We start from the raw sequence: 27,178 nt of genomic DNA on the forward strand, positions 1-27,178 counted from the left end.
GTTCATCTAAAGGGAAAGGAAAACTAATTGGTCTCTGTTATCATAACCAGAATCTACATGGAGTTGGCAAATCTATATTTGTTATTCAATTTACTCCGGTTGGAAACTGTAAAACTATTTCTTTCCCCCCTCAAATTTTTCCAAGAAAACCGCATCTGATGTCGGCTACTTCACGACACGTACAATAAAGTAAAATAAAGTGTGTGTATGTGTGTGTGTGAGAGAGAGAGAGAGAGAGAGAGAGAGAGAGAGAGAGAGAGAGAGAGAGAGAGAGAGAGGTTTGTGGGCCAGGCCAAAAAAAGGGTCCAGTATGAGGGAGACTCTTTCTGTAGAATCAAGGCGCTCTTTCATTTTTGGCTATATAGCCTACATATTGGATACACCGAGCGGTCGAAGGAAAGCAGTCTACGAAGGCAATGAAATAAATTTCACCTCAGGAAAATAGTTGGCTATTTCTGATAATTTCCACATTTCATATGTAAAGGATAAAGGCTTCTGTAACAACATTGAGAAAAAAAATCCCTGGATAAAGTATTTTTGTCGGTTGTTTTTGTGAATGTATTTTGGGAACCGCTCGTTTGCAACAGCTGGACTAAACTCAGGCGCGCGCTTATTTAACGACAGCAGGTGTTGGAGCCGCGCAAACCTGGATTTTTAGCAGCCTAATCGTTGTTTATGTGGGGAACAAGAAGGTAAGTTAACCTAAGTTTTCAATTTGTTAGTTTATCGAGGATTTCTTAATAGATACCGTTAAACTTCCGTGTTTGCACAAAGAAAAAAATAAATTAGCCAATAGCCTATCATGACTGTCCTCAGTTGATTTTAAACAGTCTTATTTTCTTCAGTGAGACAGGAGATGTGATTGATGACTGACAATCACAATTTAAGTCACTATTGACTTTATTTTAAAAAGTACACTGACAGTAGCATCAGTTCCTATAACATTTTGCCTATCTCCATTTGTGCTTCCCTAAAGAAAAAAGGGTAAGCTACGTTTTGGAAAAACATGAGTCTGAATTTTAAATTAGTGAATTGTCATTTTAGGTCCCTGTAGCCTAGTTTGCCATTTATTTATCATTTATAATTAGGCTATTTAAACCTTCGAGCGAAAATCGATGTTAGCCAATTATAAAAAATAAAAACTATTGTTTAGGCACACTATGTAGGCTACGTTAGGCTACTTATTTAATTGGTCAAATGTTTTTAAAAACTAGTTCGAGTCAAAATGATTAAAAAGTTGCGACAAGGCCAAAATCCCATACAGTGATGTCTTTCATGCACAGGGATGTGAGAGCGGCGCGCGTGCTACGTCCTGCACTGTGAGCGCGTGAGTAACAGTATGCCACTGGAGAGGAAGCAAATGTCCACCTGAGAGAACACACGCGTGCACCCCTGTTTCCTTGCGCGCGCTGTATTTACAATCACTGCTGACAACTACAAATTGAAGAAGGAGAAAAAGAGACTGAATCACGTAACTGGCAAATGGAGATCCAGTACCTGCTGTTGTTAAAGATCACTGTTCTTCTCAAAGGTGAGTTAAGCATGTGATTTTGCATTGATTTGTGCTGTTTACTCTCTCAGTCACGTGATGTTCATGTAATATAGTTTCTTAAATAGTTTAAAACATGCAAATAATGTTGGTAAAAGCATTTGAAGATCATCTGTAAGATCGCTGCACTTATAAGACAGTAAGTAAGCTGTAGGCTGTGACTCCAAGGACATTATTTATTTGTTTAACCACATGTTTTCAACCAATGTTATTTAGAGTAATTACTAATTAAAGTGTAAAGCATGATGTTGCATCTAATCACTACAAATCACTTTCCTTGCTGTAGTATTTTTGCTGGAATTACTTGCATTAAAGAGTTATTCTCTTTTAACCGACTTCATCTAGACATCAACAGATCAAACTATTTTGAGGGAGACCTTTGTTTAAATTCACTGAAAGAAACTAAGATTTTAGATAAAGTAGCCTATCATGCCACAATTAGGTCACACATCATAGCAAATTACTGTGAACGCTATGGTGCTTTATGGACAGTTGCAGTCGAAGTATTTCCAGAAGTTTAATGCCACTAGCTGCATGACATGTTTATATAAAACTTGTTACCTAGCCTGCATACTGTAGGCATTGGTGTCTGTTTTTGTGCATACTGCTGTGGCTGCTGATAGATTCTGCAGATGCTCAGTGATGAGTAAGCTGTCTTGTGTTTTGCTATGCTCTTCTGTGCTTTAGATAGAGAACACAGGTGTGGACTCTTGGAATTCCACCCCCTTTTACCCCCTAATGTCTCTTGGCATTTCTCACTCTCAAGACCCACCCACCTCTTGAGAGGGTTTATTGAGACATTACATGAAAAACAGGGGCAACATAAGGCAGCAAAAGAAAACAGGAGACAAGAAATCACCTGAAATGTTTTTTTTTAAATGTGTGGAGCAGATACATTAAATCTGTTTGGAAAGAAGTAAGATTTAGAATAAAGTGACATGAGAAACCAGTGTATATCCTCACACTGAGAGTGAGGATGAATGTGTGTCTGTAGGCTATGGATATTTCACTGACCCAAAAATAGAAAATATAAGGAAAAAAGAGAATATAACTATAACTAAAGAAAATAGAGTAATAACTAAACTGCACCATTTAAACTTCACAGTTTAAATTAGCATGGGTAAAATTGTTTTCCATTTCAGTGGGTTTCAACATAAAGTAACATGTTCTCTCTCGGTAATGTGTCCCATGTGTTCGCATATTACTCATACTGGCATGGCTGAACATACATTTGCATTTCTAATAAGACTCATTCAATGTGACAGTGGTGGGTGAGAATGCTTCTCTCAATGTGGTTTTAGGAAAGCATTTACTGTATGTGTGTAATAGTGTATATGTGTGTTTTTATATGTAAGGAGTGAGAGAATCTCTGCTGCTTTTCCAGACTGTTCACCACCAAGTTACATAAATGTTTACAGTTGTCATGACAAGGCCCTGGAGGCATGGACCAAGAAAACCCACAGAGCTAAAACAGAGGACCAAAGACACTCTAGATCTCTTTCACACACAGAAACAAACATTGAAGAATGAGAACAAAGCAAGTGTGAATGAGAAGAAGGGAGTTTTGCTGGGTGGATTTGGATGAAGATAATTTGGAAGAGATAAATGACCCCCCAAAAGCCACTTTTGGACATTTAAGTCACACTTAAACATGACTGAATATCATTGGATTGGATGCTAGAACTCTTAATTTTTGCCATTTTAAATGAATGTAGGAAGTCAGTTCATTTCAAGTACAAGTATCCTGCAGAGTAATCACAAGTATAGTTCATCACATTAACTATGGACATTTTCCACTAACACAGTGGTTCTCAACCTTTTTGACTTGAAGTCCGCCCACTGTCCAACACAATATTCTAAGACCCAAGATATTTCCTCTTCTATTTCTGCAGTAATTACAGCAATGCTGCTTGGCCATGAGAATTGGCTAAAAGGAGGTTGCATCCACTTGCATCCACTCCTTCAGATTTGTCCTTGAGCCGCGCAAGGGTCACCTATACATAAGCTCATTCCATTCACTTCGGTTGATGGATTGTTGTTATGGCGCAGTTTACCAGTCTCTCTCCACACCTTGCAAAGTTAAGTGCCAAAAGAGCTTCCCCTGGAGCTACTTTCAGAGCCACAATCTCTGTTTCACGTGTTTGAGTTTCACCTACTGTATACTGAAACATCATTCATGGATGATTCATGAGAGATCATCAACTTTGTGATAGCGACTGTCTTAGTAAAAGGAGTCACCTCAGCTACTCCTTGTCCCGGTCTGTCTGCATTGCACAAGGTTGCGTCGGCTAGCGCTCAGGGTGATCTGAGGGCAACAATGAGAGTGTTTCCGCCGGGTAAATCCCCATGGAGCTCTCATTCCTTGTCTTACACAGTGGAGTTTCTGAATGCGTTTGACGTTGCAACACATACCGCACCTGATTTCTCATCCGGAGTTGTGGGGATGCAGACAAAGTTCCCTTTCTCAATGACCCCATTTAGCAGGATGGACTCTTCGGCGATACTTCAGTCAAAGACTTTGCCCAGCAGTTGTCGGTAGAAAATAAGCATATGGAGGCCATTAAACACATCTTGCCGCTGCGAGATTGCTCTGCAGGACGCAGAGGCTTTGCACCCTGTCTATTCATCGCAAAGAGCATCCACCTGTGGCTGCCACACCTGCTCCACCATAGACTGAGCAGCCCGCCACTTATTCAGCCCTTGCATTTTTATAGGCAGATGATTCCCTAGAACAAGTGTCCATGCGCGTTGTTGTCACTACAGACTGGCTGGGGTGCCATGTGCAATGGGCACACAGCATCGGGCTCCTGGACCTTGACTACAGTGGCACATCAACTGTCTGGAGTTGCTAGCGATATTGCTGGCCTTGTGGAGGTTTCGAGCGTTGATCCAAGGCAGTTTATGCTGACTATGCAAGTCACAAATCGTTCATCTTGTCCTCTAGAGTCAGCCGTGACTGAAGTCGCTGTTGTCGACTTATATCCCAGTCTAATAAAGCTGACCTGCTCTTGAAATGAGTTACGCTTCAGGGTGAGTGGAGAATCCATCCTCAGGCGGCCCAGCTGATCTGTAGTGGATTCAGTTCCTAGGAATCCTGCTATTGCCCTCTGTGGTATTCCCTGACCAAGGCCTTCCTCGACAGGGATGCGCTGGCACACAGCTGGTCCCGGGGCCTTCGCAAGAATACTTTTCTCCCTGTGAGCCTAATTGCACAGACATTACACAGAGAACAGGTCTTGTTGTTTGCACCCGGAATTGGTTCTCTAGCTTTTACTCCTTGGAGAATTCCCCTAAGGAAAGACCTCCTTTCTCAGGGATGCGGCGCAATTTGGCACTTGCACCCAAACTTTTGTAACCTCCATGACCTTAGTGTCCTATTCACCAGCGGTGATATACTTCAAGCCAGAGGCCTCTCTGCACGCCAGCTGTATATTTAAAGTGTCTTTTGTTAACGGACTGGTGTTCTTCCAGAATACATTCAACCGGCCTCACAACCGCAGACCACGTGCCCAGGACCTCCACATGCAGCATCTTCACCTTCAAGATCGTCTGAGACACCTGGACAGCTACTGCAACAATCGGTTTGCATAACCAAAGAAATTCTGCAAAAACTATCAGAAACCGTCTCAGGGAAGCTCATCTGTATGCTCGTCGTCCTCATTGGGGTCTCAACCTGATTGGAGTTTGTTGTCTATACTGACTAATGTGGGCAATTGCTCACATTTGATGGTGTCTGGCACTTTCTCTTCACAGATGGTTTTCACTGTACAGGGCAGATGTCAGGCAGTGTAAATGGCGGTTTGCTGATGTCAACGATGTGGATCAAGTGGCCCATGGTGGCGGTGGGGTTATGGTATGGGTAGGCATATGTTATGGACAACGAACACAGGTGGTCACACCAGATACTGACTGGTTTTCGGACCAGTCAGATGCTGATTAGACAGCATGGTTATTGTACCCCACCCCCAGGACCCTCCCAGACCCCCCAAAACAGTGAAACAGCACATTTTAGAGTGTCCTTTTATTGTGGCCAGCCTAAGGCACATCTGTACAATAACCATGCTGTCTAATCAGCATCTTGATATGCCCACATCTGTGAGGTAGATGGATTATCTCGGAAACTGAGAAGTGCTCACTAACACAGATTTAGACAAATTTGTGGAAAAATATTTGAGAGAAATAGGCCTTTTGTGTATGTAGAAAAAGTTTAGGTCTTTGAGTTCTGCTCATGAAAAATTGGGACAAAAAGAAAAGTGTTGCATTTATAATTTTATTCAGTGTACATCCTTTGTCCCCTTTGGAGATTTGCTGAGGCCCCCAAATGCCCAAATGAAAGGAATCCAAAAAGGAATTAAAGAAAAGAAAAAGAATAGTGACTTGTGAGCATAACAGGAATATGTGTTAAACGGGAATAAGGAGAAATAGGAGCACAAGAGAATTGTGGGAAGGCAAGTTAATGTTTGTGAACATTTGGGCAGAAAAAAAAGAATGAATTACAGAGCGTGTCCCATTTCTTCTTTGATCCATATGAACCCCCCTCCATGTTCTCTTCCACTGGAAAGAGAGAGAGAGAGTGAGAGACTAAAAGAGAGAAATACAGGCTCCCTATTTGAGGTCTGTGGGGTTTGGTTCTCTGCCTGCCCCCTTTCTGAAAGCCTCCCCCTCTGCTTTTTGGGTAAACAATCCTAAGAAATCCACTCAGAGCACAACTTCACTCATAGTGAATGAGACCTCAGTGTACTTGTGGGTCAAACCCGTATCACACAAAATGGAAAAAAATCCTGTTTTATTGTTGGGTATGCTAGGAGTGTGATTGACTGGTCATCTTTGTTCCACACATCTGTTTTGGCCAATCGGGTTGTTTTGAATTAGATTTGCCTTGAGTTACAAATCCACAGGTGAACTTTCCCTTCAGACTCTCTCTCTCTCTCTCTCTCTCTCTCTCTCTCTCTCTCTCTCTCTCTCTCTCTCTCTCTCTCTCTCTCTTTCTCTCTCTCACTCTCTCTCTCGCTCTCTGAATCATATAAAAGCCAGGTCTGTATGTCATAACAGGGAACCACTATGTTCGGTAGTTATTGCAACCGACGCCCTTCCCTCTCTTCCCTTCTCTCTTTTGCCAACTCTTTTTCTCTGACCTTTTCCTGTCTGTCTGTCTATCCATCCATCCAGTTCATTCATCAGCTACAGCCATTCTTTAAAGGGATAGTTCACTTTGAAATTAATTTTTGGTTCAGCTTACCTCAAGGGCATCCAAGATGTGTCTTTGTTTCTGCAGTAGTTTCAATTTTGATATTTTTTTCAGTCATAAAATGCAGGGCTATGAAAACCTCCACAAAGAACATGCAAAAAGAAGTTATAAAGTTATAAAGATGAAGATTAAAAAATAAGCATATAATGTTGTTAAAAAACAAAAACTTATTGTATATATTAATAATGTCATGATACAACAAGACACAGGTAGATCCAAATGCAGCATGAGTTTATTACAGAGTACTCAGACAGGCAAGGGTCACAGACAGCAAACACAGCATAGGAGACAAGGCAATACTCAAGATCAGAAACCAGGCGAGATGACAGAGGCAGGCGGCAGATGAGATGGAATCCAGGAAACAGGCAATGGGTCAAAAGGCAGGCAGCAGCCAATCAAGGAATAGGTTCAGCAAGGGTCAAGTACACAGACAGGAACAGACTAGACTTGGACGACAGACTAGGATATCTCGGAAATGCTCGGAGATGTACACAACAGTGAAACAAGACTTGTACATATTTACTACTATATAGCCTAATATACAGTATGCTACTTCTAAGACTCAATCTCGGTCTCTCTTTTAGGCCTGTGTGAATGTTTTAATATTGATGTGAAGAGGCCACGGATCTTCAGTGGGCCTGAAGATGCTCTGTTCGGCTTCTCTGTGCTACAGCATGATGACAATGGAGAAAAATCGTAAGTACTTTTTTGGTACTAAGTTTTTTTTTCGTTTTAGAGGTTCTAAGTTACATTTAATTAAGATGCTATCAGGTGATTAGGACTATAACAAGCCTATGAACTCATGTTTTCCTGCTCTTTAAATGTCTCCTTGCTAAAGGTTATTTTGAAATTGTATTCTGAGTGATTGTTTTATGAACAGAATTCTGGTTGGTGCTCCATGGGACGGACCACAAAATAACAGGAAGGGAGATATTTACAAGTGCGTTGTGGGAGATGAGATAAATTCCAATTGCTCAAAAGTTAACCTAGGTATCGGATTAACTCCTTGGCTATCAGAATTTACTTCAATAGCAGTGTTGTGCATGGAGTACTAGTTTACAACATGTTTATGTGTTATTCTGTATATAGGTGAAAATGCATTTCAGAACGTGTCTCGAAATCTTAAAAACTCTCATTTGGGGATGACGCTGACCCCTGCTGCTTCAGATGGCTTCCTGGTGAGATTATATTTGAAACTCTTTTGACCGGTATTTAAAGTCTAAAAAACAACTCATGTTTGAGCACTGATATCACAGCCATTTTTGTATTATTCAGACATGTTTATGTTTATATATATATATGTATAATGAGTGTGAGTGGGCATGAGTGTGTACATATTTGTGGTATGGTGTGTTGAATGAGTAGTTATAAATTCCCCTTCTTTGACTCATTTAGCCACTACCATCTGCTATTACCACCATCTTTGTGCATGTGACCGCACCTGCAAAACAGTGGCCACTATTTAAATGACACATTATAGAGTCAGTTTTGTCTCTAAAAGGGTGTTCTTAAAGAGACAATTCACAGAAAAAAGACAATTTGATCATAATTTACAAACCCTTGTTTCATTCTAAACCCTATTACTTTTTTGTTTGTCTGTGGTGTGCAAAATTAGAAATTTAGCTAAATGTACTCAGTTGCCCTCTTCCATTGCATGTCCATTCAACTTGTGTGCTATAATCCAATTATAATTCAGATAATCTTCCCCGAAGCCAATTTATGTCAGTATTCACTGATAATCTTTCCCTCCATTATATATTAAAGGAATATCCCCCCCCCCCAACAAATAATTCTTTCATAATTTACTCACCCTCTGAAGATGTTTCATATTTTTTTCATCCATCCAAAATTTAAACAAAAAGTACAAAATAAGACATCGTACAATTAATCAATATAAATTGAGCAGTTTAAGTTAAGTCTTCTGCAGACACAAGTGCTTTATAGAGCCCCTTTCACATTTCACGTTGATCCTGGGATATTGCCAGAACACCCTCTGTGTGAATGCAAACACGACCTGGGATTGATGCCGGGATCGATGCCGAACTTAAGACGCCAAATTTAAGACGCTGCTGAGACATTACATCTCACATTGATGTCACATGTCTTTGCTGGATTTTTACGGGCTGTATGTGAACCCACTCTCTAATTCCGGAAAATCACTTGCAGTGTGAATAAACCAAAATCAAAAGAACCCGGGTCAAATTTATCTCGGATCACTTTATCCGTGTATTTTCCAGAATCTCGATGAACAGATGATGATGAACAGATTCAAATTGATTAAACCACTTGATTCATATAGATTACATTTATGTTTTTCAAAGTTGAACCAAATTCATATAGATTTGGGATGACATGAGTGTGAGTGACACTCACAGAATTTTTTCTTTTTGGGTGAACTACTACTACTACATCTACTGCAGTTGGGTCATAGTTTCAATGAGTTGAACAAGAGAATCACATCAATTTGTACTACTAAGCTATAGGGTCGATGGATGGATGGATGGATACAGAAACACATAAAACCAAGAACCTCACCTGACCTAAAACCCAACCAGAACAGCTAGTTCTTAATATATTGATGGTTTCAGCCTGTAACATTCTTTTACCCACACACACGCTTCCACATACACAAAGCTTTTTGTGTGGGGTAGAACGCAGTGAACCAGATCAGTCCAGTTCTGGAGCCCCTCCACTGTGGCTTTGGTGGAATTGCTGGGTGGCTTTCGCCAGTAGTCAGACTTTTTATGAGAGCAAGCAAATGTTTTGGCAGGGAGAGTCTGGGTATGTGTGTGTTAAAAGAAAAATATGTTTTTGTATATGTGTTTGTGTGACAGAGGGGTTAAACGGAGAGCAAGTGAGCACAGCTTTTGAGGATGGAGTCACACATAGTTCACCATGGTGTATGCCAACTAAAACTAGCACTCACAATGTGGTTGTAATGAGCTCCCTCATTGCACATTCAAATATCACTAACCAAATCATCTATTTGAATGTACCTGATTGAGGATTTGTGAGGCGGTGTTTGTTCTTTTGGTCAGTGCTATAACTGGATAAGAATGTGACTCAAGCCCTTTGTAATGACAGGCCGGGGAAAAGCCATAGCACCTCTCACCCTCATGGCCACTTCAATTCTGTCTCTCACACTCATTCTATCCCTTTTCCTTTCCCTTTCTCCATCCTCCCATCCCTCTGTTACAGGCTTTCATAATAACAGGGTGGGGAATTGCAGAACTTTTAACCCCCCTTAACCACTTCTTCCAAACACGTCTTTCTTTTGTCTCATTCTCCCTCTTTCAACTTTTGGTATGTTTTCTTTCTCTCCATTCTTTCCCTCACCAATCCTCACAATGGTTTTTCAGGCACATAAATGGTACACTTTGAAGATGTAATTTTTTATGGGTTTTTTTTCCCTTCTCCCCCCAATTCCCACCAAGTACGTTTAAATTGCTTTATTGCAGGAGCAGCCGCCAACTCTGTTAAAGCATTTATGACAATAACCGACATTTATCAACAATTCTCTGTTCATATTGTTCCCTTTCTTCTCGGTCTCATTCTTTCTCTCTGTCTAACCAATTTAGTGATTATTTCCCAAAGGGAAGAACATTTACAAATTATCATAGACAGCAGTGAAATGAATTGAAGAGCAAATGACCAAATAATTCAGACTCAAATAAAGAACCAAAGTTTCAAAAGGGATCTCAACAATACCTAAACTCTACATATTTTTCATCAAATGATTCCAAAAACTTACACTTAAAAATGATCTGAAATCCACATCCATTGTATAGGTCTATATTACATTATAATACTACTGTATGTGAAAGTTTTCTAAAAAAGATTCATTGATTTGAGACAGTATCTTATGATCATCAAGGCTGTCTTTTCTTCTATGCTTCTTTCCTTATTTCTGTTTCTCTCTCCTACTTTCCCTTGCTCATTTTACTTCAGTAGATTTGATTGGTCTGACCAGCACATAGCTCTTCCCTCCCCCTATTTAAACAGAAGAAATTTGTCAGAAAAATGTACAAATATCAGACTTAACATACACAGAGAATTTAACGTGCAATACTAACAAAATCCCTCATTTGTGCACATATCAACATGTTCTGTGAGCTGTTGTGCATAATAAGTCTGCAGTGTAACATAAGTGTTTAATATTTAGTATAAAGGTACTACAGATGTTGGATGACTTGTTTAAAAATACTTTTTTTCTGTATTCTTTTAGGCCTGCGCTCCACTGTGGTCCCAGGAATGTGGTACATCTCTGTTTAGCACAGGAATCTGTGCGTCTGTCACCAACGACATGAAGCCCAAGGACATCCTTGCACCCACTGCCCAGAGTGAGATAAACCTCTGTTCACCTAACCTGTTTTAATGAAACAACCATATTTAACTGAACTTTTTTTGTGTGTGTATTTTTAACAGGGTGCACCACTTACATGGACATAGTGATTGTTTTAGATGGTTCTAATAGTATCTATCCCTGGTCTGAGGTGCAGAACTTCCTTAGCAACATTCTCAGCAAATTCCACATAAGCCCTGAGCAAATGCAGGTATGTTTTTTTTACATGAAGTTCCTGTTTATTTATTTTTTTCATGTGTGTTTTGAGGGATTTAAGAAAATATATATGTTCTTTCTAGATTTTAATTAACAATGGTTCCTCTTTTTGGCCCTATTTAAGATGCGTTTCGGTCGATCGGATCACAAGTGGACCACGCTAAATACAGGTATAAATGGGGTCTAAACGTTTTGAGCTTTGCCACTTTTGACCACTTCCAAAGGTAGCCGGTAGCCGGTAGCCAGAAAATACACATGTGGGGGTCGCTCAGAGGAGGAACCATGTACACGGGAGGCACCTAGCCAAAGCACAGGCAATAGACACTGGCGTCGACGTCAGCAGTGTTGGAGGAACTCAGGGCTTGTGAGGCTCACCTGAGGAGAATATTGCACGTATCCAGTCTGTGCAGTGGAATGGCGAGCAAGCGAAGACACCTGAGCGGGTCCTACCAGCTGGGCTGGTTGAAGCGAGTACATGGCGGACACAAGATCCACTCGGAGATTGTAGAATCTGGCGAATGTGTTGGGTGTCGCCCAGCCTGCAGCTCTGCAGATGTCTGTTAGCGAGGCGCCATGTGCTAGAGCCTAAGAGGATGCCACATTCAGAGTGGAGTGAGCATTCACACCAAGGGGGCACGGACGACCTTGCTGCTGCTATGCCAAAGCAATGGCGTCCACTATCCAGTGGGACAGCCTTTGCGTGGAAACAGCCTTTCCCTTCAGCTTCCCACCATAACAGACAAAGAGCTGGTCTGAGGTCCTGAAACACTGCATTCTGTCTACATAGGCGCGGAGAGCACGTACTGGACAGAGCAGTGCCAAGGCTGGGTCTGCCTCCTCCAGGGGCAGCGCTTGCAGGTTCACCACCTGGTCCCAGAAAGGAATGGTAGGAACCTTGGACACATATCCAGGCCGGGTTCTCTGGATCACGTGTGAAAAGGCCGGCCCGAATGCAGGTCCCCTACCCTCTTAATGGAGGCCAATGCAACCAGGAGTGCTGTCTTCATTGACAGGAACTTAAGCTCCACTGATTGCAGAGGCTCAAAGGGAGCACTCGGCAGGGCAGTTAGAACCACTGAGAGGTCCCAAAAGGGAACAAGAGGAGGATGGCGACAGAGCGGGATGAGAGTCGTATGGCCTGGGGGCGGCATACACTGTCATCCGAGCTCAGGGACAGAGGGGGATAAGAGTGGCAAGGCTCGTAAGTGGCGCACACTGTCATCCGCACCCTCTGGGGGCTCAGAGATGGGATGTATCTCTTTGAAGAAAAGATTCTCCCCCGGCTGGGGGAAGGTGTGGCCCTGCAACCTGCAACCCATATCTGAGCTGCCCGTGAAATGTCGCAGGAGGGCGCGTTCGGCAGCAAGTGGACTGAGGTGTCTGAGACGGCGGCTGGTTGGCAGCAGATGGCCGCAGGGTCAGACAAGTTTGGTAGCCACAGTCCACTTCTGGGTGACCAAGAACTGTTGGGCAGAGGCCAGCCTGGGATATGGGGGAATTGAGGAAACGGGTTTGCTCAGCCTCGCACACATCAACCAGGTTAAGCCAGAGATGTCTGAGCAGGTATGTGGACATCACCTGACTCAGGGAGTGTGCGGTCACCTTCATCGCTCATAGAGCAAGGTCAGTGACTGCAGGCAGCTCTTGGATGAGCCCTGAATCAGCCCTACCCTCGTGCATGTCATTGAGCACCCAGAAGGACGGCAATAACATGCAGTGAGGTGGCAGCCTGCCCCGCAGCTCTATAGGTCCCTGCCACTTGAGTAGACAAAAACCTACAGGCATTGGAGGGGTGGTTAGGGTCGGCACGCCAGGTGGAGGCACTGTGGGAACACATAAGTGTTGCCACAAAACACTCCACCGAGGGGAACCCCAGTGTACCATTGGCCGCGGCCTCCGCGAGGACAGAGAAGGCAGAAGAGGCCGCTGAGCAGTCATGAAAAGTCAAAAGAGACTCCCACGATCTCATGACCTCTTCATGCACGTCCGGGTAGAAAGGATTTGGGTTTGCCACCCCCAAAAACCAATAATCAGCCTTAAGTGCTCGAGACGCATAAAAACACCAGATGTAAACGGGAATTGTGATCCGATCGACCGAAACACAAAATCTTAACACCAGCTGTAAACAGGGCCTTTGATTTAACCAAGTTCAGAAGAAGATCTGAGCTTGAGTTAACATCACTTTTGGTTGAGTATTACTTTGTCACACTTTTCACAAAATCACACTTTTGATTTGATTAACTCATCTTAGTGTGACAGTTTGACACATTCTGCAATTAAAAAATGTTTATATATATATATATATATATATATATATATATATATATATAATTTCAAGAACATGTAGCCAAAGGCCTAGAAAGTATTTGACAGTTAATAACATCTTCTTTAAAATAAAATCTGTAATTAAAGACCTTCATTTCGTAATATTTACAAATGACTGGAAAAATCATTGAAATTCATTGGTCAGAACATAATATGCATTAGCATTGAGCAAAGAGAGTTAACAAAACCTCTTCTTTTAAAACGATATGCTTTTAGGTAACAGAATGACAGATTTTGTAGAACTGACTTTTAACCATAAATCTTATCAATGGCAGATCTATCACAGATCTAGCTTAGATGTATTGAGCGACTGTGAGTAACAGAACCACAAGCCAGTCTGCAGAGAGAACTAAGCCCAAACAGAAACAGGGAATGAAATAAAATAGATGACAATGTTAATGTGAATAGACAGAAGTTGTGGTTTCAAGAGGAGAAAGACAGAAGGGACAACAAATGTATGAATGTGTACTAGTGGCAGTGTGTGAAACCAGAAAGTAATAAAGAGAAGATGGACTGATGGATCCATGAATAGTGTAGTTGGATGGATTGAGAGAGAGACGGATAGATAAATGTGTGAATCTATGTTCCTAGCCTGTATTTTTTTATGTGAGATATTTAAGGCAGTAGGCAGGCTGGGGGCAACACGAGGTAAAAGGAAATTCCTCTGGTTTGTGGCGCATATCTTGCTCCGGCAGATTTGGGCCTTCGTGTTGGTGGGGCGGAGCGCATAGTGGAGATGCCAAACTCATCTACATCTCATTCTAGAGTTATCCACTCTGCACAAATTACTGCTTCTGTGTTACTAACAGCAAATTACCTCAAACATCTGCTAGTGTTTATATATATATATATATATATATATATATATATATATATAATAGGAGCCCAAATATGATGACCTTCCTAAAATATAACTGAGATGGGGAAAAAAAAAATTACTTCAGAAATGACACTTATCAACTTTAACTTCACTGTTTGTGACCATGGTCTATAGGTTGGTGTCCTGCAGTATGGGGAGATCTCAGTACATGAATGGTCTCTCAGGGACTATCAGACAACAGCAAAAGTGGTTGAAGCCGCCAAGAACATCAGTCGTCAGGAGGGACGGGAGACCCGCACTGCATACGCCATCCAAATGGCTTGGTATGGCGACCCTCTTCTCTTTGAAAACAAATCTAGCACAGCCCCCTCTCTCTCTCTCACTCTCCTTTTTGAAAGGTATCGCTTTATGTACATTCTGCCCTTTCCATGATCCCCACCACATCCAGAGATAATGTAACGTGTGTAGAATAGTTGAGTCTGTCTGGTCAATAGTGCCTTTGTTTTTATGTTGATGCTTTTGAAGGTGCCTTCTCAAAACTGTAATTCCATTATTTCCCTGGAGACTTGCATGCATGAGCAAAGATTTGTTTAAAGAGGCTCATATTCATTCTCTGTGTCCCATTCACACTCCTTCCATTCCTGTCATTTCTGCTTCTGTCATTCTTCATTATTGGCATTAATGCTGAATCACTTTGTTGACCACAAAAGCAAAAGCTCACAAAATTAAACTCGTCTCAAATTTTTCAGTGACTGGTGGAGAAAAACACTACTGTTGAAAAAAATGAGATTTGAACAATCTAGTCTAATTAAAGTCAAGCCATGCATTTTAATAGGACCAACCCATTGAGAACATATCACTTCCTTTTTCAAAAGAGAAAATAGAGGAACCAAATGCAACACCACTACTAAATCTACAACTAAATCTACAAAATCTAAATCTACAAATCTGCTCCTCAGATTTCCTTGGCGAAAAAGGAAGCTTGTCGGCAGAGCAAGGAGCTTGGCAGCGAACGCTGCTTCTCACAACGTTCTCTTTCATAGGTTCACTTAACGGTGTGCAGTGGGAACGCAGTGGGAACGAAATACCAAACTCGGCAAGCTAAGCGCTGCCATAACTAGTAAAAAAGACCAGATGGCTCACACAACTGGTTCAAGCAGATAAAACTTGGGAACCTGGAGTCATGTCAAAATCCAAACTGTAGGATCTGACAAAAGTGTGCGGAGAGGACCAGCCTGCCGCTACACAAATGTCTTCCAGGAGGGCACCTCTAAAAAGTGCTTGCAGCCACCCCTCTGGTGGAATGTGCCCTGATGCTAAGAGGTGAAAGCAGACCGCACACCTCTTATGCCAGTGAAACAGCCTCTGTAACCCAGTGGGAAATTCTCTGCTTTGATGCAGTAAGCCCGCGACGGCCAGTACCAAAACATATCAAGAGCTGGTTTGATTTTCTCCAGCCGCCAGAGTGATCCACGTATAACTTCAATGCTTGGACAGGGCAGAGCAAATAAAGCTTGTCTCCTCAGAGACAAAAAGAGGAGGTTGGAAAGAGTGAAGGTTAATAACCTGAGACCGGAATGCTATGGGCAATACTTTGGGCACATATCCCGGTTTCGGTCACCCTGACCAGACCAGGAGCAAAGTCTATACATGTATTGCTAACAGAAACAGCTTGCAAATCCCCCACCCGCTTCAAAGAAGCCATGGCTATCAAAAGAGTAAGATTGAGAGTCAGAAAAAAAGCCTCCACTTGGAGAGATATAACCTTCTTGTGGAAGGGGCTCTTGCACTCGCAATGGTCTCCTGGACGTCAGCGGGAAGACCAAAGCTTAAAGCTAGTGGCCTCTGATGGGCCATACACATAGCTTCCAAATTTCGGGGCGAGGATGCCATATCCTGCCCTGAAGCTGGGACAGCAGATCCTCCCTGACCGGAATCTCCGCTCTCCCTCACTCTGGACAGAACTGCCTAGATCAACTTGACAGGTGGGAATGCATTAAGTTTCTGCATCGGCCCAAGGGTGGGGAATGCATCTATCCCCACTGGTGCTGGGGGGCTCAGGGAGAACCAAAAAATCTGCTGCGGGGTTCAGGATCCCAGGAAGATGGACTGCCCTCAGTGAAAGGAACTTGCCCTGAGACCATAGGAGAAGGTGGCGTGCATGCCTGTCCAGGGTGGGCGCCCGTGAACCCCCTGCCGGTTTACATGAGACACTACCACCATATTGTCTGTTCTGACAATGATATGGTATCCTTCGAGAAAGGGGATAAAGTGAAGAAGGGCCAGGGGAAACAGCTGTCAGCTCCAAGCTTTTAATGTGCCAAGAGAGAGTCTCTCCAGTCCAAATCCCACATGCTGGCCTGCCCTTGAAAACAGCACCCCAGCCGGTCAGAGAGGCGTCCCTCGTAACCATTTGGCAATGGAAAACTGCACCCGTGCCGACCCCTTTCCGAAAGAAGAGAGGGTCCCGCCAAATTGAAAGGACTTGGAAGCAACTGTGCGAGCTCTAATTTCCTGGAGTGGGCTAAAAGGAGCCAATCGTCCAGGTAGTTGAGTATACGGATGCCCTGGAGCCGTAACGGGGCCAGAGCAACATCCATACACTTTGTGAACGTTCTTGGCGCTAGAGCGAGACCAAAGGGAAGAACCCTGTACTGGTAAACCTGAGGAGCCTCCTGTTTCGCCGTACAACCTGAATATGAAAATATGCATCCTTCAGATCTACTGTCATGAACCAGTCCCCTGCTCGAATTTGAGATATGATAACTTTTAGTGTCAACATCTTGAATTTGTAAAGGGAGAAATTTAGCCGGTGCAGGTCTAGTATTGGTCGCAGACCTCCGCCCTTTTTCAGAACCAAGAAGTAACGGCTAAAGTAGCCTTTCTCGACTTCCTTCGGAGTAAACTCTTCTATTGCTCCCCTGAGGAGAAGGGATGAAATCTTCTGCTATAGTACAGAAGCCTCTAAGGTGCTGTTGACTACAGTTGGAAAGACTCTGTTGAAGCAAGGGGGCGGGCGACAGAACTGAAGTGTGTAGCCGAGCTGAACCGTGCGGAGGATCCTAGGCGATACACCTGGCAGACGCCTCCATTCTTGAAAGAAATGTGATAGAAGAAGTGGAGCGTTGCAATGCGGAGGATATACCTGTGTTAGGGTGACACACTAACTCCTGTGGGGTGGCGTGGTCAAACGTGAAGAAGAGCACCTGACGTCCTGATAGATAGTGGGAGGTACCACTGTCTGCCTGCTCCTGAAGAAAATCGAAAGTGTCTCAGAGGATGCGAGCGGCAGGTATTAAACGTGTCGGAGGCAAGGCGAGTCAGCTAAACACACCTCCTTCCTCCTGCTCCAGACAGGTTTGAACAAAGTTGAGTAGTAACTGCACTTCGAAACACGCTGGGTGGTGAAAGTGACTGGTTTAGAGAAGGAGAGCAAGTGAGAGGTGGGCGGAAACGCTTGCAAGGTCTTTCCCAACCTCGTAAATCGGGGGAAGCTCTCCTTTTTCTGACCTGTGGGTCAGGAACGATTTGTTGTCAGTTCACAGCTGTCAGCCACTTGGAACCTATCGAAAAATACAATAAAAGTCCATGGGACTTAGAATGTTGCCGCTGGGTCCAGACCGAACTTCCCATCCTCAAATGTTGTGGGCGGGGCAAAATTCGGTGTGCATCCAGGCAAATATTTTGCAGTAATATTGGACAAAGACAAAAACACTATTCAAGCAAAACTTTGGGGTTTAAAGTACACTACTACTACAGCAACAGCAATAATGTTAATAATAACAACAACAATAAACAATTATATTAAAACAATAAAACAACTTTTTATCTATTTTATTTTTGAAGAATTTCTCAAACAAATTACTTTTGTGAGCGTTTCTTTTTAGCAAATCAAACACTCAGTTTACATGACTTACAGTGTGTGGTTAGCAATGAAACTGAATAAAAAATGTTCAGGAAATGTTAGTCAAAAATCTCTGTCAGTGCTGAACACAATCCTTCATTTTGTCTTCTCCACACAAATAGAAGGGTCCCGTGGACCTTTTTTTAATCGTAGCAGGTCTTTCAGTTCTTTTACTATGTGAGGGATTGTTTATGTTTTGTGGTGTGCTGTCTTTGTTTCTACACAATTAAATACTCATTTAAGACTTTCCATTCTTTAGAAGGGGCACATTAGTCAGACACACTCTCTCATGGTAGTTGACGTGATAGCATGAGTTGGGTGAGGTTGGGAAGGTTGTGATAACATTCAGGTTTGCTGATGTAGAGAGAGGAGAGAGCTGGCTCAGCAGAGCCGCAGGTGTGGTCACCATCCAGTAGACTTTGCCTTCGCCCGTGCAGCTGTTCAAACACACATGACCATGTTCAGACATTCACACACACTCATGAACGTGAGAGAATTCAAATATAGTAATTAATTCTAAACACAGTAAAATAAAAGAGAGTGCGAGTTAAAAACCACATAAGTCCAGATGTAGCACTCAATAAAAGCACAGCAGCCTTTAAATAACACCAGCCTCGACAATTAACAGACTTATTTGCTCAAATCACTTTCCCTGAAACTAACTTTCTTTCTTTCTTTCTTTCTTTCTTTCTTTCTTTCTTTCTTTCTTTCTTTCTTTCTTTCTTTCTTTCTTTCTTTCTTTCTTTCTTTCTTTCTTTCTTTCTTTCTTTCTTTCTTTCTTTCTTTCTTTCTTTCTTTCTTTCTTTCTTTCTTTGAAAATGAAAATGTATGACAGTTTAAATTTGCATTAAATGCAAACAGTTTTTTTTTTGTTTGTTTTTTTGATTTCAGTACATTTTTTTCAGTTAAATTCATAATTATTGTCTTTGAAATATTGGTAAAGTACCGACAATTGAATGTACAGACAAGCATTTATGGTTAACTTAAATCTATGTTAATGTAAATTCTTTTGAAACTTATATTATATTTATATATTTGTAATGATATTCAGTAATTTCATAAAATCCCAGTCTGAAACATCTGTGTAACAAATTTTTCTAATAATCGAGACTTGTTTCAAGATGTCTGCCCCTCACAACAACTTGTGTATAAATCTCATCATGAAACAAACATTTTTCTCCACCATTAAAATCTGCCCTCTCCTTTTCACATACCACATCAAAACAGTCCCTTGCTCTTTTGTCAGATCTTCTCTTGTGTGGAAAATCAGAGAACCATCTTGTTTTTCAAAGCATTTTGATACCTTGTCATGATGGTATTTTCACTCTTGTTTCCTTCCTTTTTACATCTACCTCTCCTCTCCTCTCCTCTCCTCTCCTCTCCTCTCCTCTCCTCTCCTCTCCTCTCCTCTCTCCTCCACTGGATGTAATTAGGCAGAAGGCTTCTGGTTGTTTTTAAACTCTGCACTCTTGCGGGTAGCCACATAGTTATATTTAGCTAGAGTCTGGACGACCGCCTGAAAATCACTAAGTTAACTAACGCTGGCTGTGCCACGAAACTTACATCTTGAAAAATGCTGGTCACCCTTACACAAGCAGCACAGAAACCTGCTGCATGTTAGTTTGTGTTTGTGTGAACTTTAATAAGAAATATGGACTGTTTTCAGATAGATATACATCTTCAAATTGAAGGAATTATACAAGGGTCCCTAAAACGTATTTGGAAACTTAAAGGGACAATGTGTACTTTTTTTTAGGTATTTTATTATCTAAAATCAATATTTTTATTCATAAATATGTCCTCAATGGTGTACAAATACATCTGCAAAGAATCTGACTTATCCTCATAAACGAAGAATTTATTACCTTTAAATACATGGGATGGGTAGGCCCACAGAGGTTTCCATGTAGTTCCGCCATCTTGAAAAATTATAATAGCAGAGAGGGACAAAAATTACATAACTAAATAAAGAAGGCATAACTACTAATTACAATTAGTTCATGTTTTTCACCGTCAGTAATTCACACTGTAACATTCGTTTGTTCGTTGTGTCAAGTTGCAGTTTTTTGAAATAACAAACCTGTTCACCCGAAGGAAAACTCGATGAAGTGCTATTAGAAGACAGCCCGACATAGCTTTTTGATGCATATCGGCTACCGTAGTTGCAACACGCATTTTAAAAAGCTAGGCGCTGGAGAGCACAATTCGTTTGAATGCAAAATACAATTTCTCTAGATGGGAGAAATTCCTACACAAAGTCCCTTTAAGCTGCACTTAAAATGTATATTTTGTTATACGGTATAACAAAATATTAAACCATACTACATTTATTTTACTTAAATATAGAACAAACAAACTATTCAAGCAACACTATTAGGGCCACTGTACTCTAACTGAATTGTAATTCATTCCTGTATTGGCAAAGCTGAATTTTCAGCATGCTTTCTCCAGTCTTCAGTGTCACATGATCCTTCAGAAATCATTCTAATATGCTGATTTTCTGCTAAAAAAAACAAACAAAAAAAACATTTGTTCTTATTATTGGTGATAAAAAGTTTTGCTGCTTTTTTTTTTCTCTTTAGAATTCTTTGATAAATAGAAAGTTAGAGAAAACAGCGTTTATTTGAAATAATTGAATTTTGTTTAACATTTCATCAATTTTATTTTTTACTGATTTGATCATTGTTAAAATGTCTTTAAAAAACATGTTACTGACCCAAATGCTTGTGTTTAACTGTCCTATCTCTTTCTCACTCACGTCTAGCACGGAGGCCTTCAGTCCAGACAGAGGAGCAAGGGAAGGGGCCACTAAAGTTATGATAGTCGTGACAGATGGAGAGTCCCATGATGGGGAAGACCTTCCTGAGGCTCTGATTGAATGTGAGAAACGTAACATCACCAGATATGCCATCGCTGTGAGTACAAATACACATTCATACTATAATTAAACCTGACCCCTGCTGGAAAAAACCTACAACCCCTCCTAAAAAAAAACAGCGAGCAGCAGAGTCTATGCTTGAATATCAGATCTCCACTTAAACTGACCATAATTGGCACTGCTCTATTTTCAGTGTCTCTGCTCAGCTCCACCCGGTTCTCTCACTCTCTGTCTGTGCTTGAATGATAAAGCTGTCTTCTTTCATTCTTTAAACAATCATAACCACATTATTGCTGCTCAGAAATAGACTTAAACGGGGGTGCCTCACCAACAGAGGAATGAACCACACCCTAAAACCTCTCTAGACTGACACCCTGCCCCTCTTGGTGTGTCAGTAGGCAGACTGCGCCCCTTTACTGCCACCCTAAACCACAGTAGCACAAGAAAAAGACAAAGCGAAGCTGCCTTCACTAGAGCCTGGGGTGTCAGTGTAGCCAAAATGCATTTCTTCCCTTTAGTAATCTATTTATCTATATCTTACTACAAGTGTAAACTTTGGCTCATTACTCCTCCCGCACTGCTTGTCGTAGACAAGGTGTCAAATCATGCGGATTATTGAGAAGAGTGCTATGACGTTTATAAGTGATCGGGCCAAAAGTTTATATTGAAAAAAAGAATAATAAGCATATGAGATAGTACTAATAAGTACAATAGTACAACTAATAACATCAACAACATCTATTTTATATAGAGCGTATATATTCACATATTCACATTGACTCAACCATTTAACGGGTTAATAGAGGACGGGTTATTTTAAACTTGCAAACTTGAAAGCAGTCTTGAAAGCAGTCTCTTTTAGCATTTTTGTTTGGTGTCACTCCTGGTTCAGAAATTAGACACTTTAAAATAGTCTGACAGTGGAACTTATTCTTAACAGATATTGGTTTCCTTACATCAGGCTGTTCATGATTGCAGTCATACCTTGTAATGTCTGCAGGCAAACTTTTTTTTTTTGCTACAATCAGAGTTAAGTCCAAAAGAATCTATTTTTCATTGGAGGAAAGCTGATAGTTTGGTTGAACTCAAGGAGGATTCATGGAGAGCTCTTGCATATTTTAATTGTGGTATTTGTAAGAATGCCATGGTAACCACATGTAAAACCATCCATTGCTCATCATTACAATTACTAGATGTGGCTAAAGTTTCTAAAAACAAACAATGACATTTGCTATTAAAAAAGAGTAGTTTAGGCATTCAGAATGTATAAATACAAGTACCAATAAATGTTGTTCGGTGTTATTTTAGGATTTTTTTTACTGTATAATATACTATCATAATAGGCCTACCTTTCAATATTTTTAATGAGCCCTTTTCAGTTTTCATTCTCATTTTAGTTTAAATTTTAGCAATTTTGTGCGCTTTTGTCATTTTTATTTGTTTTTTTATTTCTATTAAGCTTCTTTATTTTATTTCAGTTAGTTGGCAACTTTCATTTCTATTAAATTTATTCTATTTCTACTTTATTTCAATCAACGGAAATAAATTCTTAATAGTTTGAGTTAACAACACTGATTCTGTTATTCTTAAAACAAATTCTTATTCTCTCATATTCCCTCTTTTTAAAATCATATTAATAATATAATAATATTTAGTAAGCCTTCTAACATTGTCCATTTAGCAGTGCAGGTAGTTGAGTAGTGCTGTTTTGCTTTTTGTTTTACCCATAAGCCACAGTCATTGATAGTAGATAATCAAAAAGAATGGTGATCGTTCCTCAGTATGATCTCTAACAAAATTTTATATAAACCCATTGGATATACAGTGCAGCTAAACCACTTAACAGAGTCCAAAGAATTAAAATCCATAATAAATGTCAGACTATCTCAAAGTTTTCAATTTTAAATACCCCTGAACGATTCAACATTTCTCGTACTGTACTTGTACTCATTGGAATGGAGGAGAGCATGTAAACGTGCTCCTGAATGAGCCCATGTTTTCCTCTCTTACACAAACAGTGCCAGAATAATGTCCGGACTTGCAGAGTCATCTGGGTAATATGTCTTTTTGCATCTCCTCAGGGGAACAGTGGAATAAAATTATGACAGCTGGTTTTAATGCTCCGCCAGCCAATGCATATCTTTCATGTTTTGATGTGTTTTATGTTCTCTCTTTCCCTTTTAGAACTAGGGAACGGATGGAAAAGTAAAGCACTCGTGGGAGAGTAGAGAAACAACCTCACTGTATCAGTCGTGTGGCCAGGATATGTTTTAGACATTACAGGATAGAGATGCTGGGAATGTGAGAATGGTGGGTGGGAAAGTGGGTGGAAGTTCAGAACAAGGTACTAGGAATGCGACAATTACCACTGCAAAATAAAGCAAATTAGGACTAAAAATGCATTTAAAATTAAAGGTTTGATTGCTGAATTATTGATTATTAATTCAAATACTGTTAACCAAGTACTAGTTGGGACTGGGAACATGCTTAGAAAGTTTCTGATTGTTTTTGAGAGCATGAACGCAGCCCAGCCTCAGATGAGACCCAAATAAGAAATCCTCAGATCTCTGTCCAGGGTGCTGAGCCATCATCTCTTGATAGTATGAACACTAGTCACATGCAAGGGGTCAGGGTTTGGCTGGGTATATGGACCAATTCGCCCTTGCTGCTGGTAGATGTTGTAACTGCACCAATGTGTGGATAAAAAGCATCCTTCTCTTTTTGACGGCCATTTACATATAGCTGTGTATTCTGACAAAAATATTTTTTACGTTAATTTCTACCTTTTTTAGATTCAATTAGTCACAATTTTTCGATCTAAACTTACACTCAGATATAAAATCATACTGTGAGAAAGTCACACTAATTGTGAGGTATAAAATCATACTCTAAGATATAAAGTCACACGGTGAGGAAAAGTAATACTGTGAGATAATTATCCTTCAGTATCCCAATAGTTCCAGACCTTCGTAAATTTCAAAGATGATGACCAATACATGACTCATATTGATAAGTTGAGCTTATCAAGTCAGCATATCCAACCAATGGTCTTGTTGGGAAAGATATAAGTACATGTCAATGGAGAGTGAACTCATGATCTGGCACCAATGGTTTTCAAGGCTTGTGTTCTGCCAGTGAGTGTGAGTGATATTCTCTCTGTTTCCTCTGCGTAGGTGTTTTGTTTCTAGGATGAGTTTCCTCTGAGTCCTATATCCCTTCATTAATCGATCTATCAGATCATCTGCTTTCGCCCCAAAGGTGTGGGGGAGGTGTTGGCTTTCCGTATGAGAAAATCTCTGTTGTTATTCCTCTCCCTTTACTATGTGACTTGTCTCAAACATGACTCTGAGGAATTAATATTTCTGATTAATTGTCAATAAATGAGTGAGTCTCTCTCTTCCACAGGTGTTAGGTCACTACATTCGCAGACAGCAGGATCCAGAGACCTTTATCAATGAGATTAAGTACATTGCCAGTGACCCAGATGAGAAATACTTCTTCAATGTGACGGATGAAGCTGCTCTAAATGACATTGTAGATGCATTGGGAGATCGCATTTTTAGTCTAGAAGGTAAGAAGACATTCTCAATGGACCTTTCTCACAACTTCCGTATTTGTGACCGGAAATACACAATTGTCGTAGTAATCTTCTTCCGCTCCGGTCATAGCAAATAGCGCAAGCAACTAGAAAGAGTTGTTGCGTACCGATCTTTTTTTTGTTATTCCCAAAAGCAGCCATATCTATCGTTTTCATTCCTTCCCTCAGTTCCCCGTTGATGAAGTTCGACGGAAAGGGATTCAGGCTATCCGGCGGGATGTTTTTGATCCAGCTGTGATCTTTTCTACTTCTCATGTCACCATTCACTAACCCGCCATTGCTTATGTTTATTATTTATGTATTATGAATTTTGTATAAATTGTTCATCATCTTTGATAGTTCTATAGCAAGAGCAGTGTAAAAAAGGTCACTATCTAAGAGCATAACTGTTGAATAAAACTGACAGACTTCTTTTTGGTATTCACATTAAAACGCAGTTTATTGTAAATAATAGTCCCTAAATATTTATAACTTTCCACACACTCCACCTTCTCACCTTTAATGAACGTATATCGGGAAGAATAAGCCTTAGTTCTGAAATCACAGCTGATACAAATGATTGCATGCCAATGTCCATTGGCTTGTTATTTTCACTCGAAGTTGATTGACCTCTTTAGCGAGATTCCTATTGGTTGGTTTCCTCCTCAGGGAACGAGGGTTACTGGATGTAACTGAGACAATTTCCTTTTCATTAAGGATGTTGATGTTGTTGTTTTTTCAACATATTTAGACACTTTTACCACACTTGACAAGCGGCATTTATTTAATTCATACATTTTGCGTGTGTTCGAAGTCCCCAAAAGCTTTTGGGGCTATTGTATAACATCTGATAGAACTGATATTTAGCATGGTCCAGTTTTTTAGTCACTAATTTAGACATAAAGAGAAGTGCCTTATGAACCTTGTATTATATGAAAGAATATACTGCAAGATATTTTACCAAAAAAAATTTAATGTAATAGGTGACATAGACATCACAAAAAAATAGTGGAAAAGACAGGACAAGATGTCTTTTCATAAAAAAATAATTTCTATAATAACAGGGTGTGATGCTTGTGCCATCTAGATTCTGAGGAAAGCCATGCAGGAAGGGTGGAAGGGAGGAGATGAATGACCTTAAAGTTGGCACAGCTGTGCATCCACAGATGAACAGGAAGAAATATGATTAGCCAAGGCAATGCACTAACTAGAATTCACATTGCAAGTAGGCCTATATTCTGCATTCAAATATCTTGTAATGCCATCCTGTATTGTTTACCTTGGCAAACTTCAGCTGTTTAAGACATTTTTAAGACAAGTTTCCTAGTGTACTATTTTCTTGGCCTTTTTTTGTCCAGTTCAACAGATTTCTGCACTATTACAGATTTTTTGTAATGTTTTTGAAAAAAGACTCTTAAGCCCGGGACACACCAAGCCGACTGTGTTGTCGCCTCTTGTCTCGGCTATAAAGCGCACTTGAACAAACCAAAAGACCTAAAGGCCACTGTCACCTAGCACATGCGTTCTTCGGAAACAGCAGGTATCAATAGTCTATTTTTTTTTTATTCAAAAAGGGAATCCAAAACTACGACTGCCGATATACAAATCAGAAACAAACCAGCACTTGCTTACCATTGTTAATATCGATCACGGTTATCACTTTCTTCTTTCCAGTCGGCTCATGTTATTAAGAAAATATGTGTGCATTCGAATGCTCAGGTAAAATGCCGTAAAATTATAACACTTTTTCTTTTATTCTTATGCACTGACTCATTCTAAGCTGAACAGCCAATCACACTGCTCTCTCACCAACGGCCCGGCGCTGATTTAACATGCTGAATCGACCCAAAAAAAAACCTTGACTGTGTCTGACTAGAGCAAACGGTGCAGAACACACCGAAGAAAAAAAAAAAACTAAGCTGACTGATGCTCGAAAAACGGTCCGACATTGCCCAAAGGCCGACCATCGACTTGATGTGTCTCGGCCTTTATACTCACCAAGCTGCATTTATTTAATGAAAAATACCATAAAAACAGTAATAATGTGAAATAGATTACAAAATTAAAATAACTAGTTTCTGTTTTAATAGAATTTCAAATGCAATTTATTCTTGTGATGAAAAAGCTGCCAGGTAAATTTCAGTGTCACATGATCCTTCAGAAATCATAATATGCCGACTTGCTGCTCAAGAAACATTTCTGATTTTTATCAATGTTGAAAACAGTTTTGCTGCTTAATATTTTTGTGGAAACTGATACATTTTACAACATTCTTTAATGAATATAAAGTTCAAAACAACAGCATTTATTTGAAAGAAA

General features: G+C 40.6%; 1 protein-coding gene across 1 annotated transcript in view; it reads left to right on the forward strand.

Annotated features, from left to right (window-relative positions):
* Positions 1–328: 328 nt before the first annotated feature.
* itga10 (integrin, alpha 10) overlaps positions 329–27,178 on the forward strand; it is a 40,200-nt gene continuing 13,350 nt past the window's right edge. The window contains exons 1-10 of the mRNA XM_039680171.2: positions 329–692; positions 1,284–1,531; positions 7,382–7,493; positions 7,678–7,787; positions 7,887–7,975; positions 11,023–11,137; positions 11,223–11,350; positions 14,675–14,823; positions 21,169–21,319; positions 24,688–24,853. Of these exons, the coding sequence (XP_039536105.2) occupies positions 1,483–1,531; positions 7,382–7,493; positions 7,678–7,787; positions 7,887–7,975; positions 11,023–11,137; positions 11,223–11,350; positions 14,675–14,823; positions 21,169–21,319; positions 24,688–24,853 (1,069 nt within the window). The 5' untranslated portion in view covers positions 329–692; positions 1,284–1,482. The remainder of the gene's footprint in view (positions 693–1,283; positions 1,532–7,381; positions 7,494–7,677; positions 7,788–7,886; positions 7,976–11,022; positions 11,138–11,222; positions 11,351–14,674; positions 14,824–21,168; positions 21,320–24,687; positions 24,854–27,178) is intronic.

This window comes from Pimephales promelas, chromosome 12, assembly GCF_988280905.1.
Source record: "Pimephales promelas chromosome 12, fPimPro1.hap1.1, whole genome shotgun sequence".
Classification (NCBI taxonomy): domain Eukaryota; kingdom Metazoa; phylum Chordata; class Actinopteri; order Cypriniformes; family Leuciscidae; genus Pimephales; species Pimephales promelas.